Source organism: Aedes albopictus, chromosome 1 (genome assembly GCF_035046485.1).
Source record: "Aedes albopictus strain Foshan chromosome 1, AalbF5, whole genome shotgun sequence".
NCBI classification, from domain to species: domain Eukaryota; kingdom Metazoa; phylum Arthropoda; class Insecta; order Diptera; family Culicidae; genus Aedes; species Aedes albopictus.
The window spans coordinates 20299365-20322152 of NC_085136.1; the positions used below are offsets into that span (position 1 = coordinate 20299365).

At 38.4% G+C, this 22788-nt stretch overlaps 1 protein-coding gene across 1 annotated transcript in view; it reads right to left on the reverse strand.

The window, feature by feature from the left end:
* Nucleotides 1-1047: 1047 nt before the first annotated feature.
* The window catches only part of LOC109433612 (E3 ubiquitin-protein ligase Ubr3), a 229740-nt gene continuing 207999 nt past the window's right edge, over nt 1048-22788 (reverse strand). The window contains exons 9-12 of the mRNA XM_029861117.2: nt 19765-20462; nt 19573-19704; nt 19364-19503; nt 1048-1688 (exon numbers count right to left, since the gene is read on the reverse strand). Of these exons, the coding sequence (XP_029716977.1) occupies nt 1571-1688; nt 19364-19503; nt 19573-19704; nt 19765-20462 (1088 nt within the window). The 3' untranslated portion in view covers nt 1048-1570. The remainder of the gene's footprint in view (nt 1689-19363; nt 19504-19572; nt 19705-19764; nt 20463-22788) is intronic.

The window sequence follows — 22788 nt, forward strand, 5'->3', positions numbered from 1 at the left end:
TTCATCCTCCTTAACCTACCTTCTATTTTCAGACGCATCCCTTTGAAATATACCATTCAGAAAACTATTTTGACCCGCCTCAACCGAACCCATCTCAACCCAATTTTTTCTCCTCATCCTTCGAGGGATCACCTCCTAAAACCCCAGTAAATCCCTCTGACTCTCCAACCACCTTGAACTTCTGGAACTTTCTAAACATAGCCACCCCTTAAACCTCTAGTCTGCAACTGTGTCCAGTGCTCTTTCACTTTATTTTTTGGTTTTCCTTTAAACTTTCTTGAAACCTGTGTAGCCCACTCTTGGCGCAAAATTCGGCGCCTAATTCATATATCGTCACTTCAAAACCCAACTCTCTTGATGTATGGACATGAAGTGATTGAAAGGTGGAAGCAGCATTTCGACAAGCAGCTCTTGGGTACACTTAAGGGAATTATTTCTTTCGAATTTATAACGATCAGCATATTTTTTTGATTCATAATATATCATGAAATTAATTTATTGAATTTCTACTTGCTAGTTTATTGGTTTCCTGCCTACCTCACTTTTGTCCGTTTCACTTCCAAATGGGACAATCCCTCTTCCACGCGCACTTGAAACCTCACCTCCTTACCTTTATTCTCCTTCTTTTTCTTGCCCAAAGCAAACAATTTGTTGAGTCCTATTAAAGATTAATTGAATTGAAAAAAAAACACTATTTGCTATTTCATCATTCGTAGCTATACGATAATACACAACTGTACAACACGTCCCCGCGGCTTAGCAGTAGTAGATCCCTATTAAGGCAAACACTTCTTTACTTGTGGTTTTCGTCGGGGGTACCCCATTTGACCAATTGGCCAATTGGTGAACATTCCCGATTTTGAATCAACCCGGCAGCGATTGCGCCACTCACTCTATCTCCAAAGTATTGGTGTTGTTCAAACTTGAGCAAACTAAACAAACTTAAAGAAGATCTAAAATAATACATAAACCTAGAAACGACAGTGGGGAAAAACAAAACATACGGGGGGTAGTTCCATTCGAGAGACGACAGTCCGGTTTAACATGTGTGGTTTAAACGTTTTCGAACAAATATATTGGTTGTTACATATGTTTTATGTATGCATTTACATACGGCGCTTATATAGGTGTTATTGTAACCTAGTTTACACAGTTTGATTTCATCGCCTAGTAAGAGTAGTAATTACATTATTTAATAATATGAGGGGAGATTTGTTCCAGGCTATTAATATAGTTACTGACGTAAGCCTACCGATATCGATAACAGTTACAAGTATCACAAAGCAGGAGAAACGGTTTTCCAGAAAAGGGGTTTGTTGTGTAATGGTTTCAATAGTATTGTTGGGTAGTAATTTGTTTCACACTTATCTAACATTATTCGCCTTATCAATTTACAGAGTTTAAATAACACTTCCGCGATTTGCTCGTTCCTGCTCACACGTTGTGTGTTTTAAACACACTTTTTAACACTCATAGTAACAGAGACGCAACACAAACAGAGTCAAACATACCTACCTACTGCGCCAGCCATCCATTCTGGATGGAAAACAAACTAATCAAGATCCAGATCTTATAGCGAATCCCGGTGCCACACCCAGGTGTGTTTGGTGTGAGCAAATCGGTGCGACAGCCACTGCGACTCCAGCAGGTTGAAGCGATCCTCGCTCAGGTAGAGCGGTTTGCCACGTCTGTTGGGAGAATAATGGGAATATTGGGAATATTAGTAAATGAAATTTAGTGTAAAACTCTTAATTTCGTGGGTGGAACAATGATTATAGTTCATTCTAAAAAGAGTTTACTTTCAGTTCATTGCCACGGGCTTCTATAGTCTGAAACATTAAGATAGTACCTCATAACCCTCATAGCAATAAAATAAACACTAGCGCTATCTATCGGTCATTACTAGAAGCTTATCACAAATACTAATACAAACCAAGACTACAAATGGATGAGTAAAGTAATCAGCGATTGTAGAAGGCTATTCTTGGATTTATTGCTTCTTGATAAGATTATTGCCGGACTGTCTGTTATTGAAATCCTTACAAAATTCCTTGCAATATGCTTGTTGAATTCCTAGCAATATTCTTCATACTATGAATATGCTAATTATACTCAAAGTATGGTCCCTGATAATTTTGCATTAATGCTTCGACTCTGTGCATTTTTTTTTTCCTGAATGTTTTAGCAAATTAAGGCCCCTTAGCGTGTCATCGCAAAATGGCTTCTTCAAAATCATTGATCTAAATCAACCTTACACAACATTGCACCAATACATATTTGTAAAAAATCGACACTTATCTTATTCTATAAAATAATCAATTTCACGCGAGATATTCGGCATAAAAATGTATTCACACTAGTTCAAATAAAAGCCTCTTTCCAAGTAATCACGATTACTAAGCATTATTTCACTCGAAAGTAGAAATTTTTAACGATTTGTTTCGACCGCACTAAAAATGTGGTTGGCGGTGTTTACCACCCACCGCAGTACCAACGACGACGGCGGCAGCGCGGTGATGTCTTTTGGCGCGCACAATCATCGATCATTGCACGCAGTGATGTCGATCCTGCTGGCCAAAGCATCAATGAAATTGATCGAAATCAATTAAAAAAATCCAGTCAAACACATTGGTTATGCGTCATAAAATCAAAAATAATTTTTGGGGTGATTATTTTTTAACTTTTTTACCACAATTGTTAGTGAAATAAGCAAAGCATTATAATTTACGAAATCTTCACCAAGCGGTCCGCCACCACTGCTGTTGCAGCAAACATAAACAGTGGGAGAGCGTACCAAAATAATTCGATCATTTCTAGCTTGTTACATAAAAAATCTAACATTTTTCGTGACATTTGGATATGTTTCCTTGTTATCCATTGAAGTAGAGTAGTTTACTACTTGAGTTGCTTTCAAATGATTCATATTCTCGAAATGTTTACATTGGAGGTACCGAGACAAAAAGGTGCTATTTTTGTTTGTTTGTTTATGGAATTGGTATAGAAAGGCTACACAACTACTATCGTGCTTGATGACTGTTTGGAATAAGAATCAAATAAGAAGAGCAAAATTTGAGCTGACACGCTAAGGGGCCTTAACGTATGAATTTGCTACTCCAATACTTTGAAAATGGTTTCTTCGATAGCTGTGGAATGATGAAGTGTAGCCATCTACCCATGTCTGCGTATATCAATTTGTATAGCCAGCTGATCACATTAACGAGCCAAAGCAATAAAATCATCGGAAGCAACTTGACGCTCGTAAATGTCAGTCATTCTAGCCAAAAAGTCCGCTTTCTCATTGCCCCAGATCGACCCAATCCATGCTGATGGAACGGGAGCGAGTAGGTGACTAGTAAAAACGAGAAATCGAAGGACAGATAACTCAGAGAGCTGTTAATAAATGTCCAAAGATAAAGAAATGCAGTGCAACAGCAATGGAATGTGCACCCAAATCTCTTTTTATTAGATAATGTATCGAGGGCGCTCGAATGGAATTTTAATCTAAATGGATTTAGTATACAAATGGAATCAATATATACCTATATTTGAAGGTTGCAGATGAGTTTAAAATGAGTGAGTGGCTAAGAGATTTGATGAGGCTTTCAGAGGATTTCAGAGGAATGTTAAGTCGTTGCATAGCGTTTCAGGGGACTTCAAGGGCTTTCAAGAGAGCTACAGGGGGCTCCAAAGGTGTTACAGAACGGTTTCAAGATGTTTTAGTGGGTTTTATAAGGTTTCAGAGGGTTTCCCATGATTTCAGGGGAATTCCCGTTATGTTTCTGAGAGTCTCGGGAAACAGGGTATTGATTAGCTGTAAAGCGTTGCAAAGGGTTTTAGAGGATATACGCGATAGTTTAATGGACTTTCGAGGAGTTTCAGTGGGTTTCAGGGAGCTTCAAGGGGTTTCAAAAGGGATTCCTGAGGAGTTTCAGGAAATTTAATAGAAATTTCTGTGGTCTCACGAGGGTCTAGAGGGGTTTCATCAAGACGTTTCTGTTAGCATCAAGTAATCCATGACGACTTAAGCAACTGAAGTTTGTTAATTAGGGTAGCCGACAAAACTTTTCATTCAGTTTCCACCGTTCAAACCGAACAGACGTATTTTACTTGGGCCCAAAACGTCTGCCATAGCGAAAATTCGAAGATCAAAACTAACTAATCAGAACTCATTAGTCGTAAATAAAAGGTGTCCCGACTGAAAATGCACCACGGAAAATAGTGTACAACTTTTGATTGCATGTATCAAAATGGCTGATTTTTCAACCAGCAACTGTTTATTATGTGTAGATGATGCCATCAAAATTTCATCAGAATCGGTTTAGTATTGACGGAGATATCTCTGACGCGAGAAATTTAAATTTTGTGAATCTTGTACAAACAAGGAATAAAAATAATAATTATTTTAAGTATATGTAATGCTTAAGTTAGAAATACTGAACCGATTACAATGAAATTTTTTCTGTAGTTGGCGTATGTATATAGAAATATTGTATTAAAATTTCATTCGATTTGGTCAAACGGATAAAAAGTTGTGGTCGTATATGTAGCCCAAATTCGTAATATGGGTCATTCCACGCCAAGTGACCGACCGCTTGCAATCGACCATCACGGATTTGATCCAAATTTGGCTGAAACATTTGTTTAGATGGAAAAAGAAAAAATCCAAATTTTGGTGCCGATCGGATCACCCCTCGGCCCGTGGCAGCGCCCCTCGTTTTGGCCGATATGAAAATTATCCTCTCTTTCTTTTATTTTTATCATTGAAACGATTGCACTTACACATTTTCGACCTTCGGCTTTTTTAAAGGAAATCGTTCAGGGAATCCAGAAAAAAATATTATTTTCTTGGTACAGTGTTGCCAGATATCATATTTTTCAATTTTAAAACTAAAAATCGATTTTTCTCAAAATACGTATATTTTGATTTTAAAAATTTTGATTCCATCGTGTTTATCAGACGTTTTTCTATCGAAAAAGCTTAACTCTCCAAAGTAATTTGCGTCGTTCCTGAGATATAGCGTTTTTAAGAAAAAATATTCATTTTTTTCATATAAAGTATCATATAAAATCAGGTGCAGTTTATGAATTCCGTAAAAAAACATTGTTCGATGCCATATAATCACGTTTTGTGCTGATTTGAACAATATCGAGTATAAAAAGGATTTAAAAAAATGTGACAGTGTTGCCAGTTTACCTTTTTTACTATACCATGAAACCTAACCTTCAAGTGTTTGACAATGTACAGGTTATTCTGAAAATGCGCACCATGTGTGTTGCAAGATGTGTGAACAGGATAAAAACAATACACATCTTCTCTAACGACCCTGCTGTTGACCTTTTCTTCACAGACAAACAGACGTAACACCTAGAAAAAAATTCGCGAAAATCCATCGCCTAGTTCACACTAGGTGAAACGTCTAACGCTTAGAAAAATGATGTGCGCACCTCTGGTTGTGAAAGCTACAACTATAAAGGTTTAAAAAGATCGTTAAGACCGTGGTCGTTGGATTTTTTTCCAATGTTACGTCTGTTTGTCTGTGTTTTCTTGTTTATGGTCCTATCTGACAAAATGACCCGATAATTGACAGTTATTGTTAGTTTGATAGTTAGCAATAAAAAAATTGGTTTATTGGAAAAGATGAGGATAAATTGTTAAAATATAAAATGTATCTATTGTAAAATGCATTTCAATTGTCATTTCTTTCATTTCAACGATGTTGTAGATGGAAGTGTTGCCACACATGTCATTTTTATTGTAAACATCTAATTTACACAAAAGCTTTCGTAAATAGATAGCACCAAATAAAAATAAATGATTTCTGTTTTTATACATAACGAGCACATTTGGCAACACTGTATGAGTATGAGCATAGATGGCAACACAATTCATAATTGCTACTCCATGGTTAATCGCAGCGAACGGTTGTCGCTTTAGTTTGTGTGTTTGCTTATCAGCGACGACAGCAGCCACTTCGATCACTCACCAGCATTCTTCACCATTCGCCATTCATTCATTCGCTTGCGATCAAAACTGCGACGAACGGCAACGAATATCCATGTCAAGCAACTTGCGCATGGCTTTCCACTGGTGATGGGGTTACGTGCTTGATCACGACAATCCGTTTGCTGCATCTTTCTCGATTCGATTCAGCAAAAAGGAGTGAATATGAATGGAGTGAGGCGAATATACCGATCCTTAATATGATACTATACATTGTCGATCTGGGAGTCATCTATAATTGATCGAACAATCGATTTGATTTATCGGAATTAACATTCGCGTACAACCGATCTCTTTTCCATGCAAAAAATCCTAAGAAAAGTAGGCTCCAGGGAGCAAACGCCACTAATCCATTTCACTCAGAAATTTTTGTTCATTCTTCGCCACGAAGAACAAACAAAAACTCATACCACATCAATAGACAACACAATACCCAACACTGTTCTTCACTTCTCTGCCTGGGTCAATAAAAGACATGATCTATTATTCGGCAATCCAGTAAGAGTAAACGCAATACCCGCACCTATTGTTTGCGTTTCCGCTAAATACTAGCATACTTGGCAACACTGCCGTAAAAATCAATCAAATGATATTTTTACAGGGATTTTTATAAGGAGTTGGACCTTCGAATATAAACTAAAAATACTGAAGTCTGAGCTACCAGTTGCGCGACGATGCGTAGTATCTAATATTATCTAATTCCAAAGGATATCATACTTTATATTTTATCATATTCCATATTATCAGGTTCAGCTTCTGAAATTAGCTGTGGGTCATTGAATGTAGTTATATCGAAATTACATTTTCAGCACTGTTGCTTATCAATACACTCATCAAATGTTTTCCTGAATATATTTTACGTCGATGTTGCCAAATGTACTAAACCTTAATAAAAAAAATACTTTTGGCTTGTTAATTAGATTTTATACTAATGTTCTAGTAAAATTAAGATTTCTACAATAAATATTGCATATTTGGCAGCACTTCTGTTCAGATAATGTTAAAATATATGAAATTTGTTTAAAATTGATGATCTCAATCTCAGATACATTTTTTTAGTTCAACAGGTTATGCTAGTCCATTACGATAGACTCATAATTGATGAACTGGCAACACTGTAACATTTTTTAATCCTTTTTATACTCGATATTGTTCAAATCAGCACAAAACGTGATTATATGGCATCGAACAATGTTTTTTTTACGGAATTTATAAACTGCACCTGATTTTATATGATACTTTATATGAAAAAAATGAATATTTTTTCTTAAAAACGTTATATCTCAGGAACGACGCAAATTACTTTGGAGAGTTAAGCTTTTTCGATAGAAAAACGTCTGATAAACACGATGGAATCAAAATTTTTAAAATCAAAATATACGTATTTTGAGAAAAATCGATTTTTAGTTTTAAAATTGAAAAATATGATATCTGGCAACACTGTACCAAGAAAATAATATTTTTTTCTGGATTCCCTGAACGATTTCCTTTAAAAAAGCCGAAGGTCGAAAATGTGTAAGTGCAATCGTTTCAATGATAAAAATAAAAGAAAGAGAGGATAATTTTCATATCGGCCAAAACGAGGGGTGCTGCCACGGGCCGAGGGGTGATCCGATCGGCACCAAAATTTGGATTTTTTCTTTTTCCATCTAAACAAATGTTTCAACCAAATTTGGTTCAAATCCGTGATGGTCGGTTGCAAGTTTTCACATTTTCTCGGTCACTTCATATGGAATGACCCATATGCAAAATTGTTTTATTGTATTGTGACATTCAAAGTTTTCTAACTTTGAAAGTGTTAAGCCGAAATGGCTCAAAATTTGATTGAAATCATGTTATTATATTAGGTTAACACTGTGAAGTTTTATTGAGAATCGCAGCAGTATTGACAGTTTTATAGTTGAAATAGTGCAAACGGACCTTAAAATTGTGAAGAAGTGCCTAAAATTCACTCTGGAGTGGTTTGAGTTTTGAATTTTATAAAAATAAGTATTCAATTGATTTTGATGAAAATTTTACCACTTAATATGTATTATGTTGGAAACTTATAGACAAATTTTCAGACGTTTTGACATACTAATAGTCAAGTAATAGCCTGAACCATTTTCAGAATGAGTGTACAAGATTCCAAAAATCTAATATTCTCCCGTCGGAGATATCTCCGTCAATACTTAACCGATTTTGATGAAATTTGTATGTCATCATCTACACATAATATACTGTTGCTAATTAAAAAATTAGCCATTTTGATACATGTAATCAAAAGTTATACACTATTTTCCGTGGTGCAATTTGAGTCGGGACACCCTTTATGTTCTCAGACGCTGACAGAAGATGATCTGGAGATGCCGGTGCTGGTATAGAGTTCCGTTTGGATCAAAAATAGGAGTTACTCTACACCAAGAGTGGTTCGTGCGACTGGCGGTAGCGACGTATCTCTGGTGATCGAAAAGCCGAAAGGCCAGGAGAATTACGTGTCAAGAAAATGGCGTTAATACGGGAAGGCTTCCGATGCGCAACAATGTCGAAGGAAGGTCAAGACGTCGATGAAGATATCCAGATGTGGGCATTATCAACAATTTGTTTAACTATCGAAACGACCAACTATGGCCTGGCCATGGATGCGAAGGACGCACCAGAAGACTCTGAAACAAGTTGAAGTGTGCATTTCAAGACGATGGAATTTATCGAAAGATTGGTTTGTTGCAGCAGTTAAGGTCGATACGGTTGGAGAATTACGAGAGTACAAGCTTCCGTTCAACGTAGATGCTCTCTTCTGTGCAAACTACAAACTAGCCAAAAACAATTTCCTATAGCTGATGAGTGACTGGCTTCGTTGTTATTGATGGGATTACCCAAATACTGGACCCCGATGGTGCAGATGCGATGAAAACAAAAATTCTTCAAGACGTGAAGGTGAATCATGGACCACGAAGCGCGAGAGATGAAGGAGTATTCCACAGCGGCGCGGAGCGACAATATCAACCCCTGCGGCGTAAGAACGATTCGTAAAGAAACCAGTGCCGAATTTGGCAGCAAATGTGTTGTCAGTCTGCAAGATATGCAGCAAAAGCTGACGTTCACAGCAAGCGTTTGTACGGTGCTAGATTAAAGTTTTAGCATCGGGTACGACTGACGAACGATTATATCGGCTGAATCATCAATCAGAGCAAACGTTTTTGTCAAGTGAACTGGAGGTATGATATCGGATCCATACCGCATCCCTCCCAACAATGGGAACTAAGGTAGTGACTAAGGTCAATCTAGCGGCGATCTGTACAATCGGTCGAACGAGGGCTTGGCAATAGCGAAAATCAACGGGTGTAGTACTGCAGCTGTTATGCCCTGCCCTGGTGGCCGTTGCACCAGTTCTCGTTTATGCTAGATTCGTTATCAAGGGGTAGCCGCTCGACTAACGCTAGAGACAGGGCCCCAGGGGCTATCCACAAACCACGTGGGAGATTCCGAACCCCCCGGCGATCTGTACCACCGGTCGTTTCCCGATCCAGGAAATAATTTCCAGGTCGCACGAGGGCTTCGCAATAGCAAAGATCAATGGGGTGTATTACTGTAGTTGTTATGCCTCATCCAGGTGGCCGATGCACCAGTTCTCAGCAATGCTGGATGCGTTAGTGCGCTAGTAGGATTGAGTCTCGTGGTCATCGGCGGAGACTTCAACGCCTGGGCAATTGAGTGGGGTAGTCGATCGACTAACGCGAAAGGCTGGGCACTACTCGAAGCCATGGCAAGACTGAATGTGGATATCGCGAACGAAGGTGAAAAAAATAATAAAAAAAAAGCCCGAGTTTAAACCCTCAGACTGGAGGGTCGACGATGGGTACACGCACAGTGACCAACTGGCGGTACGATATAGGGTGGAACACAGTGGCGTAGCAAGGGGGGTGCGGAGGGTGCGGTCCGCACCGGGCCCCCAAATTCAGGGGGCCTCCCAATCAGGGCAGGTCTAGTGTTATAAAATATCCCTGATTTGGAGGCCCCATGAAATTAGGGGCCCAGTTTGAATAAAGTTCTGTGATTAGCGAAAGATTCCTATAAGTATAAGTTCAATACTTGCCGATCTGCTGATAGGTATGTAGGGGCCTCTTCGTGGTTATCATGAGTTTATGGAATGGGGAACACAGATGGCTATTTTGAAGTTCTATTATTAACAATTATAAATGTACACACTATATTCATGTAGTATAGTTAGTTTAGTTTATATTACTTTGATGACCACTCTTTGCACCTGCAGGAGCCCCAAAATACAAGAAAAAAATGTGTTAAATCAAGATTGAATTTACGATATCCAGTACCGATATGGAAGTAAAATTCATGAGCATTTCGAAAACATCCCTGATATCCTAACAACAGAGCCAAACATAGCTGTTTATTAAGCTTAAGGTAGCAGCTGAAATTCAGGGGCCCTATTTATCAAGATTAAGAACTGAACACATGTCACGTCCTCAAAGGATTTCTGCGGGAATTCCTTCGGGCAAGAATATCTTTTTCGATTTATCTAGCAGTTACTTCAAAGACTTCTACAAAAAATCCTCTATGATTTGCTTCAGAACTTTTTTCAGGAATTTCTTAAGAAATTTTTCTAGGCATTGGTTTACGAATACTTACAATGATTCCTTCAGGAACTCCTCCTGACATTTCTTAAGGAATTTCTTCGAAAAGTTATCAAGAAATCCTACAGGAATTCCTTTGAGATTTTTTTGTAGGAATTTCTTCAAGCAGTCGTTCTAAAATACCTCTTCGGAATCGTTCATGAAGCCCTTCAAGAAATCCTGACGGACCTGACGGAATTTCTCCAAGAATGATGTTAGAGATTTCTTCAAGCAGGAATCTTGCAGGAGTTCCTCATGGACAATATCTTTGATGATTTTTTGAGATCATGCTTGGAGTCATACCCGAATGGATCCTTGGGATATTTTCTATAGGAAATTTGAATGAATTCCCGAAGGAATTCTTGTAGAAATATCTGTAGGAATTTTTGTAGAAATTTCTAAAGGAACCCTTGAAGAATTGCCTAGATAAATTATTCTAAGGTGTGTTAGGAAAGAATCATTGGGTTGATTTGGGAGGTATATTCGATAATATTCTTGAAGGATTACTACAGTACTATTAAAGGATTCCTGAAGAAATTTTTCAAGCAAAGGGATTTTTGAAAGAACTAATTATGAAATGCCTAGATAATTTATCAAAGATATCAATGACGGAAATTCCAAAGAATTCCAAATTTTTTGTGCAAATAAAAAAAAAATCTTCAAAAGAATTCCTATATATTTCCTTGGAGGAATTTCTGCAGGAGGCCTTGGGTGAATTTCTGTAAGACCGCCTGAGAAAATTTGTGCAGTAATTCATTGGGGATGAATGTGTTCATCCTTGTAGGGTTATCCGAAAGAAAACTTTGAGAAATCCATGAACGAATCTTTATACGTAACTTGAAAAAATCATAGGAGAAAAAGATTAAATCTTTATTGAAATTTCTTTAAAGATTCTTGAACGAATTGTGAAAGAGGACTTGAAAACATTGCCTAAGGAATCTTTGGATGATTTCCTACAGCATTCATTAGAGGAATTTTTGAGGAAATCCCTGCAGATATAACTAAATAAAGGCTTGAACAAATTCTTAAGAAATCCTTGAAAGGACTTCAAGAAAAATCGTATGAGGCAGTGCAAAAAGAACCCTTGAAGAAGTTTCTAAAAAAAATTGAAGGAATTTCTAAAGTATTCCTCCGAAAAAAAAATGCTGAAGAAACATGTGGGGTAGCTCCAAAGGAATCGTTTGTAGAAATTTTTAAGAAACTCTTTATGAAGTTCTTGGGACTACATAATACTGAAGAAATTTCTTCAGAAATGAAGGAGAAGTTTCCTAAGGAATAAGTGTAGCAACTTTCGAAGGAAATCTTGAAGGAATTTGTACCTAAAGAAGTCCCTGAAGTATTTCCCAGATGAATCGTAAAAGACATCTCAGAAAGTGTTCTTGGAGTTCCGCACTTGGAAAAATATGCTTGATGAAATCGTTTGAAACATTTCTTAGAAGTTTCGTGAAGGAAATCCAGACGAAACTGGTGTTATCGCTAAAAAACCATTGAAGGTATCAATAGATTTTTTTTTATGAAATCCTAAGAAGAATTGCTAAAGGGATTTATTGACGAATTCCAGTAGAATTTATGTAGGAATTTCTGTGTGAATTTTTACATTATTTATTAAAATTTCTGAAGTATTTCTTCGGATTTTTTTTTTTATCTTTTTCAGTAGTTAATTCGGAAACCCGTGTACAATAGACTGGCCCAAATACAAAAATGTCGAAAAATTCTTCGGGCACCCTCTAGAATTGTGCTTTTGGATGAGAAGAACAATCTGTGAAAGATTCAGCTCAGTCGGTTGAAAAATGAGCTGGCGCAAATGAGTTGAAGGTTTGTACGGGATGTTCAGTCGAAATATCGTCGAAATCCACGTGCGTGAGCAATGGAAATAATGAAGGACAACATAGCCGCCTATGATGTAGTGTGTAGGTTTCGAACGGCAAACACGTGCTGCATGTAACAACCGAGAGTAAACGGGGGAAGATGTCCTCACTCTGCCTTCATTATTTTTTATTTTTTTTTTTTTTAATTTTTATTTATGTGTATTTTAACTTTGGATGCTAATTCTACACTCACTCTGCTTTCATTAGCTGAAACCGTAACTAAATTAAGTTTTATCATGGTATGGTCTTCTACAAAGTTGTACCTTAGGGTCTCAACTACCTGAGCCAAATCGAACTCGCCAAACCAACGTGCCGTATCAGAGACTGGAGGTCATCCAATTTCCCATATATGTCGACTGAACATCCCATACAAACCTTCAACTCATTTGCGCTAGCTCATTTTTAAACCGATTGAGCTGAATCTTTCACAGATTGTTCTTCTCATCCAAAAGCACAATTCTAGAGGGTGCCCCGTGAGTTTTGAAAACTTTTTTTTCGTCTCATACAAATGTGGGCCGGTCTAGTGTACAAATTCGTTAAGGAATATCTTTGCACATTAATTTGGAAATTCATTCTGTAATTGCTCCGAAAATTTCCGTTGGCTATACTGCCCCCACTCGCATAACAGTCCCATTTGACTTTTCATCACTTTTGAGTTAACGTTATGAATAGTCATCATTTTTTATGTACTTCCAAAAACACCAATAAAAATTAAGAATTTTTATGTCAATGTGTGAAAAAAATACCAAGTTATGAGCGTCCCATATCAAAAGTACCCGCATAACAGTCCCATAATGGATTTTTGTGTTACGTAACACAAAACTGAACAACTTTGTAGTGATTGTAACAATTTTTACAGTTATATATTCATGTGCAAAGCAATCTGTGAAAGTTTCGAGATGATGGAAATATTTTTAAAATTTTGGCGAATTTTCAAAATTTTATATGGAAACAAGTTTTCAAACTTCAAATGCCGTTTTCTCAATTCCTACTTTTTGCAAATGGGACTGTTATGCGAGTGGGGGCAGTATACTTCTGATTAATAATAAGACAATTCCTTTGGAAACTTCTTCAACTAATTCTCGGCAATGCTACAAAAATGGCTTTAGATTTTTATTTCTATGAACTTCTTCAGATTTTAATTTCTACGGGAATTTCATTGGAATGCTGTCTGCAATTTTTCACTGATTTTTTTTTTTACAATTCGTTTGGGAGAACCTCTGGTAATTACTTTGGGAATAACTTCAACACTTTTCTGAAAACTTCTATGCCAACCCCTACGGGAATTGATTCATTCGGCGAGTTTTCTGTGAGTTACCTGATAAAAAATTTTCAAAAAACTTTTGGCGGAGTTTTTTCGGCAAATTCTTGGGAAATGCTTCGATTGGATTTGATACGAAAATTCCTATAAAATTATTCTTAAGGTTTTTTTTTGCAAATGTTTTTGAATACTATTTTGGCACTTCCTTTGAAATCTGGTGCGATAACTCTTTTGGAAATTTCTCAGTAATAATATTCGAAGTTGAATAAGGTTAGTTTTTTTGAAAATATCTTTAACATCACTTTATGAAATTCTTTGGGCAATTGCTTTGGACATTTATAGCGGGATTTCAGCAATTTCTTTGAAAGTTTCATCAGCAGTCCCTTTGAAAATATACCTGGCAATTACTTTTGTAATTCTTCCAATAATTCAATGTCGAAATTCATTCGACACATACTTTGAAAATTAATTAGTCAATTCGTTTATAAATTTAAGCTTCTTCGGTAATTGCTCAGAAAATTCGTTTGGTCATTCCTCTGTAAATTTCTTCTGATAACTCTTTATGGAATAGCGTCTGTTATTACTTTGAAGCTCTATGATATACATTTTTGTTAATTTAAAAAAAATCCAAGATTTTACAACGAAACGACCGAGAAAAATCTCAAGAGAATTACCTAAAAAAAATCTAAATAATTAAGATTATTACCAGAAGAGATCACAAACAATTTCCTAAAAATATTTGAAGAAATTCCAATAGAATTTCTTGGAGAACTTCTGTGAGAATTTAAAGCATTCCTATATTTTATAATTTGAGTTTCTAAGGTATTCATTGGAGGAATTCATGAATCCTTAAATAGGTTTATTAGAGGAATTTCTAAAAAAAATCTAGCAAAACACTCAATGCATCCTCCGGAGGAATTCCTATAGAATGTTTTGGAGGAATTTGTGTAAGAATCTCCGGAAAACTCTTGCAGGAGTAAATAAATAAATACACGAAGAAATCTTTGCATGAAAGGATCCCGAAAGATTTCTTGTACAAAATTATTTGTAAAATACCTGGGAAAATCAGTTTAAGAATGAATGAATGAAATCAATTGCAGAAATTCTAATAGAATACTCGAATAAATCTGAACGAATCTTCGGAGAAATCGCAAGAGAATTTATTGGATAAACTACTAAGGAAATCTCTGCAAAAATTCCTGTAAAGTTTGGGAGCAATTTCTAAAGGCTTCTTTGAAGGAATTCCTTTAGAATTTTGAATAACCTTAGAAGTATTCCTAGATCGATTCCTGGAAAAATCCCAAAACTAAGTTTTGGAGAAGTTATTAAATAAATTTAGCAAGGAATGCTTTATCCGAATGATGAAATCTTCGCAGGAGTTTCTAACACGATCCTTGAAGAAATTCTGAAATAATCTTGTGATAGTTTCCAAACGATTTTTTTGAAGAATTATTCAAGAAATCCTTGGAAAAATACCCGTATAAATTCTTGAAGCGATTTCTGGAAAATTCCCGATGATTATCTTCTATGAAATCCTAGCCTTGCATTTATCACTTAAAGGTCGCTTCTAGGCATTCTTAAAGAATTCCTGTAGAAAGTGGCAAAATAGTCATAGGATGAATCCGCGGAGAAACTTCTGGAGAAGTTATTTGTTTTCTCCCTTTTAAAACTCCCATTTTCATCCCTTTTAAAACAGGAATGAATCGCTTTTTGTTCTGTTTCTTATTTTTGTATATTTGTTAGAAGTGACCATGGATTATATCAAAAAATAACGTTAATTCTGGTGGAATCAATCATAATTTCTGGAGAAATACTTGACTCAGAGGCTTGATGGAAACTTTTTGATTGATTTTTCAAAAGCTTTCTTGAAAGAATTTTGAAGGAGTCTTATCAAAAATCGGAATAGAAATTTTTTGAAAAGTGCCCAGAGGAATACTAGCAGAAATTCCTGAAGGAACTCTTGAGAAAACTCCTAGAGTTGATGGATATTGAAAAATTCGTTAGAGGAAGTCCAGAAGGATTTTTCGAGAGAATTCCTACAGAACTCCTACAGAAGTCCATCTAAAAGTTTGATTTAATTAATTAAGTTTAATTTATTTAATTTCTTCTGTAGGATAAAAGGATTTTGTTTAATTATAATCCAATTGATTCTTTGGAAATTTCTTGCAGGGATTATAGAATGAATCTCTTAGTAAACTTTTAGACAAACTTCTTGAAGAATCCTTGCAGATTTTATTTTCGAAAAAGGTTTTGCATTAATTTTTGAAGGAATCCTTGGTGGAATTTCTGAAGTAATCCTAGGAAATATTTCTGATGAAATCTTAAAAAGGACGCCAAGATAAGTTATAAATGCTTGAGGAAATTCCATGTTTAGTTATTGGAGAAATATCTGGAAGAGTTATCTTAGGGAATAATTGAGAAATACTTGTAGAATCTATGGAGAACTTGACATTCATGGAAAATCATCAAAGGACTATTTCGAGGGTTCCCTGAAAGAAACGAAAGAATGTTTAAAGAAATTCTAGAAGGGCTTCTTTTCCTCTGATGGAATCCCGATGTAATTTCTTGGAAGAATATCTGGTTCTGAATGGATCATTGGTGATTTTTTTTGTTGTATTTTTTTCCTGGAATTGTTCAAGAATTCTTAAGATGATCTTCTAGATGAATTCTCAAAGATATAATTGATAGATTCCTGAACTAATATTTCGAGAAATACTTGATGAAGCCTTTGCAAGAATCTTTTGAATAACTCTGTAGTACTTTTGAAAACATTCCTGAAGGAGTGCTTTTGGAGGAATACTGAATGACAACGTATCATTTAGAACTTAAAAGATTCTTGAAAACAAATTATTCTTCAAGAAAGATTTCTTAAAGAAAAAAGTGAAGCAATCTTTGAAAGGATTATTTTGTGCAATTCCTAAATAAATTGCTAAAAACATTTTCGGCATAATTCTTATAAAAAATCTCGCGCTCTCGAAAAAAATCATAAAGGATTACAGAAAATAATGTTTAACTTTCCGTTGGCCACCACTACCAGCATCACTATAATGCTGAGTACAAAAAGCGAGATTTTCAACGTTTTATACAAAATACAACAGTGCGATCATTCGACAGTTAAATGTATAGATTTATCATTGTAAAATATGTACATAGGGTGGGGCGGGGCAAGATGGGTCGCGGGGCAAGATGGGTCAGTGCCATTTTCGGGCGCATTACTCATGTTTTGATTATGTTAATAATTTTGTTAGATGACCAGCATGCATGTACAAAAGTTTTAGGCATTGATTGAAAAATTATTCACTCTCATTGGAAATAAAAAATAAAATGATTTTTAGCCATTTTTCTTATGCGATACATTCCATATAATCTCCATATAAACGGCCGCGGGGCAAGATGGGTCACCTTTAATTTTGAACGTATTTTTGGAGCATTCAAAAGTTATTTATTTTTTATTAGAAGACTATCTCATAAATGACTTCAATCAAGCGGAATGAACGCTCAAAATTATAACATAAAATTATGATAATTTTTTAGTGAAAACATCGATTTTCATGTCGCCTTTGGACCACTCAAATCGTAAAGTTTTTTATATTCCAAATAAATTTATAAAATGTTTACTAGTAGCTCTTGTTTACTCAGTATGGATATGGAGCATATATGAATGCGGAACAAATATTATATTTTGACGTTTTTCGTTGAGAAAATGTGAATTACTTAAAAGGTGACCCATCTTGCCCCGCACTTTTTTCACGGCGCAAAATCGATCACTTTTTAAAACTGCTTGTTTAACATCATATTTTGTATTTAATGAACTTTTTATCGACTTTTAGCATAGCTAACTAGTGTATTAAAAAGTAGCGGACGAATACAAACCAATACGATTTGTATTTACAAAGTTATGGTGATCCATCCTTAGGCGACCCATCTTGCCCCGCCCCACCCTATTATGTAATTTTCATGGGGGCCTACCAATTTGCTTCCGCACCGGGCCCCCAAATTCCTAGCTACGCCACTGGTGGAACATGGTGGAAGGAGGACGCAGCTGAAGGTCATCGACAGCTGTCGAGGATGGCTGACCTCGCGCTTCGGTAAGGCGTCATTCGTCGAAAGACTGCTTACGGAGACTAACACCGACGATCTGTCCAGTGAAGATCTAGCCGGATCTCTAAGCCGTGCGTGCGATGCCGCGATGCCTAGGCGTGCGCTACCCAGAAATGGACGGAAACCGGTATACTGGTGGTGTCAGAGCGTCCTGCCTAAGAGCGAGGAGGAGGATGCAAAGAGCTCGTACCGATGAGGGTAGAGCGGAAAGAGGTGAGGCCTAGGGCGGCAAAACTGGCATTGAACAAAGAGATTAAGACACGAAAACGAGCGTGTTTCGAAAATCTCTGCCAGGCAGCCAACACGACACCCTCGGGAGTAGTCATGGCCAAAACGAAAGGAGCGTCAGCGCCCCCGGAACGCTCACCCGTGATGCTGCAGAAGATCGTGGAAACGCTGTTCCCGCGCCACGATATCAGACCATGAGCTGACACCAAGCCCCCCCCTGGCCGAACCGACCAAGGGGAGGTAGCCCCAGTGACGAACGATGAGCTCATCGTAATTGCGAAGTCACTCAAGTTGAACAAGGCTTCGGGTCCGGACGGTATCCCGACGGTAGCCATCAAGTCGGCCATACAGACCTATCTGCCTTCTGAACACCTCCGGGAAACTGTTAGAGCGAATCATTCTGTCGAGGCTAATGGTCTATACTGAAAAACCAGACGACTCTGAGCTCTCGGATAACCAGTTTGGCTTCTGGAAAGGTCGATCGACGGTGGACGCTATTGAGGCCGTTACCGAAACGGCCGAGATACCGCTCCAGAAAAAGCGTAGAGGAATTTCTTACTGCGCGGTAGTCTCGTTGGATGTGAAGAATGCGTTCAATAGCGTTAGTTGGGCAGCCATTGAATGCGCCAGTCAACACCTAGGAGTCCCAGATAGCTTACGCCGGATACTGGAGAGCTATTTCCAGAATAGGGTGCTACTCTATGACACGGACGAGGGCGAAAAGAGGTACATCACCGCGGGAGTACCACAAGGGTCAATCTTGGGCCCGGGCCCGGAATGCGCAGACTGCGACGAAACCGCGGAGCATGTGCTCTTTGTATAGCCACGCTTCGTGGAGCAAAGGTGCAGGAGATACGCGGTAGAGATATCACTCCTGACAACATTGTTGAAAGGGTGTGTTCCGGAGCTGACATGCGGGGTTCCGTTACTTCCACGGTCTCCAGTATCGTGATTTCTATTCATATGGGACAATTATGCGATCATATTTCATAGTTTATTTTGCAGTAGCGAGTCAGTGAAAAGCGCCACCTGATCCACAATGTTTGTGTCCTGTGGTGGACACATGGACAAAAATATTGAATGTATTGGTGAGCTCGTTCCATTTTTTAGGTGTTTAGGCAACAAATATTGAAGGTCCTTTCTTCCACAAAACTCCCTTCCTCAATGACCGTAGGATGTGGTACAGAATTTCCAAAATTTTTATATAATTCTAGGAATCCTGCCAAAACTTCTCAAAGGAACTGCTCAAAACACAACTAGATATACGAGAGTGTGACTAAATAACAATACTCACTTCAAGTCGCGATCCTCCTCATCGTAGTCGTCCAAATAGAGCGAACCCCACAGACACGCCCGTCGCCCTCGGATGATGATGATGTACGTCGACGTCACCACCAGGAAGATTCCGGTTCCTCCGCCACAGCTGATCGAATGCTAAAAAGGACAAATCAAAAATTTATGTTTCTACCCTTACGACGATTAAGTTTTTGATTTCAGACTCACCCTCACAGCTTCACAGCACTCCTGTTCCTTACAGCAGGCCTGTTTCAGACACACGATCGTACCGCACAGCAAACAAATCGAGCTCTCCTTCGGCACGTTCTGGCACTTGGGACAGGGTTGTTCGTGGTAATGCTGTGAAACAGAATGATCAAAATCCGCTCAAAATTTCCAATATTACCCGACAAAACTCACCGTAAACAACCGCTCATACTCCCGTGGCAACCCCAGCAGCCGCGGTTGCTTCCACTCGATATGCTGACTAACGATCAGCGACCGAGTGGATTCGTACGTTGGTCGAATCTCCCTCAGCTGGTCGCACCAGAACTTGGGCAGCGCCAGTTCCGTTCCGGGCAGGAAGCACAACGCCTTGCTGGCGTTGAACTTGTCCAGATCCATGCTGACGGTGACCAGTTCCAGGTAGTACACCAGTCGACTGAACTCCCACTGGGGGCCAGGGATTTCCGGAATCTCGGCGTGGTAGATGTGGTGACGGAGCAGGGCTGCCACCCGGAGGAACGGCAAACACAGTCGCTGGAGGTGTTTTTCCAGCATGGCTAGGTCCAGGTGTCCGCTACCGGAGGAAGTGGCACCGTTCGGTGTGGATGGTTTGCTGCTGCTTTCCGATTGGTCCATCATCGATCCCAAGGAGGAGGAGTGGTCCGTCATGAGGACACTGTCGGAACGGATGTACCGGCAGCGTTCCAGGTTGTTTAGGACGAAAGCCATGGCGGCACCGATGCTGCGGACGCCTTTTTCGCGCACGTGGAGGTTACTGGAGTATTGTTCCACCAGGGACTCGCATTGGTCGTCCGTTAGGTGCGTGCACAGCTGCAGCACGATTTGGTAGTAGAGCAGGTTGTACATCACTTTTACGATGCAAGTGAAGTATGCTGGTGGAGAGGGATAAGCGGGATTAGGATTAGAATTGAATTGCTTATAGTTGAGTATTGAATAAAAAGGGGAACGGAACAGTTAACATAAAGTCATAAGGACGTTTGGCAAAGCCATTTGGCATACCAGCCGTTTGGCATAATGGACATTTAGCATATCGAGTATATGCACCCTTCTTGTTTATGCCAAGTGAACATTATGCCAAATGACATAGACCCAATAATAAGTAGTAAACTGGACTGCCTTTCTAAAAGCGCTTCTCCTAGAAGCAAGAAAGTCTACATAGCGAACGTAGGGTCTGTGTAGTTTGACACAAGGTCATTTGGCATAATTGTCGTTTGGCATAGCAAAAAATTAAGTAGTGCAAATATATCAGTCTAATGAAATACATCATGCCAAATAGATCTGTGTCATTTGACATAAAGTTATTTGGCATGAGGTTGGTAAGCATAAGGTCATTTGACACAAAGGACATTTGGCATAATGGTAATTCGGTATAATGTACCACCATAATGTACTACAGCTTCCGCTCGATAACTGGACTGAGCTGCCGGAGCCGGAGGCTATTGTTATATTTTGTTTTGTTTACTGATTTGCAAAATGTGAGGTTAAAATTCGTTTATTTTTGAAAGACAACTGCTTTTTAACTGGACTTTGGTCCAGTTATCGAGCGCCCAGTTAAAAAGCAGTCCAGTTAAACAGCAGTCAGTTATCGAGCGATTGCTGTACCACCTAAAGATACATCAGAGATTCATCCAGAAGATCCTTCAGGGATTCCCATAGGAGGTCCTTCAGAGATTAGTCTGAGAGTTCCTTCAGGGATTCCTTCTGAAGTTCATTCAGGAATTTCTACAAACGTTTGTTTAGGAAATAGTCCAGGATATTCATCAGAGATTCCTCCAGGAGATCCTTCAGAAATTCCTCTAAAATTCCAACACAAGGGATTTCTCCTGACGTTCTGTAGGGATCCTTAAGGGATTACTCCGGGTGTTTCATCAAGGGTTCATACAGGAATTCCTTCTGGCATCTCTCCTGGAAATTCTTCACGAATCCCTCCTAAAATTCCTTTACGGATTCCCATTGGAATTACTTCGGGATATCTCGTGAACATTTTTCAGAGCTTCCTTCAGGAGGATTCCTAAATGCCTCGTGGAGATCCATCTAGAACTCCGTAAGAAGTTTCTTCCAAAACTCCTGCAAGAGGGCTTTAAAAATTAGTCTAGGAGTTCTTGCAGGGATTCATTCTGAAGTTCCTTTAGAAATTCCTACAGCAGTTCTTACAGAAATTAGTCCAGGAGTTCCTTCAGAGATTACTCCAGGAGTTTCAGGGATTCTTGTAGATGTTTCTTCAGAGATTCCTCCTGAATTTCTTTAGGGATTCGTACAGATTCGTACAGGATTCCCTTCAGAAATCTCTCCAGGAGTCCCAGGAGAATTCAGGGATTCTTACATAAGAGTTCCTTCTAAGATTCCTTTGGGGATTCATCGAGAAGTTCCTCTAGGGATTCTTCCATGAGTTCTTCCAGGGATCCCTCCTTTCAGATTGTAGATTGAGATTGAGATTTTTTTTCCAGGAGGATTCACGGATGCCTCTAGGAGTTACAACAGTGATCTCTCCAGAAGCTCGATCAGGAATTCCTACAGGAGTTCTTTTATGGAATCCTGTAGGAGTTTCTTCAATAATATTCTTAGGATCATAATCAAGCATATCTCCAGGATATTCTTGAGGGATCTTTCATGCACCGAGAAAAAATTCTACTCAATGACTAAGTTGGCCTTACTCAGAAATCGAAAAATCCTTTGTTTTCTTACTCAGTTTCGGCTAAAAGTGGGACAACCCATTGGCAATGGGTTGTCCCACTTTTAACGGAAACTGAGTAAGAAAACAAAGGATTTTTCGATTTCTGAGTAAGACCAACTCAGTCACTGAGTAGAAATTTTTCCCTGTGTGGAGTTTCTACAAGAATTCCTCCAGCATTTCCTTTCTGGAATTCCTATAGGAATTCTTTAGCGGATACCTCCTACAAATCCTTCCCCCTACCCGGAAAGATTCCCTTTGAGAGATTCCTTTGAAAATCCTTCGAGAACTCTGCCTGGAAATCCTTCGGAGATTCATACCGGAATTCCTTCGGGAATTGGGCTTCCTTCGAAGATTTCTCCTGGAATTCCTTCTCGAATATGTGCGAAGATTCCTCCTAAAATTCCTTCGGGAAATTCTTCTTAAATTCTCTAGGGGATTCCTTTGCGGATTCCTCTTGAAATTCTTTCGGTGATTCCTCCTGTTATTCCATCGTGGATTGCTCCTGGAATTCCTTCGTGATTCTC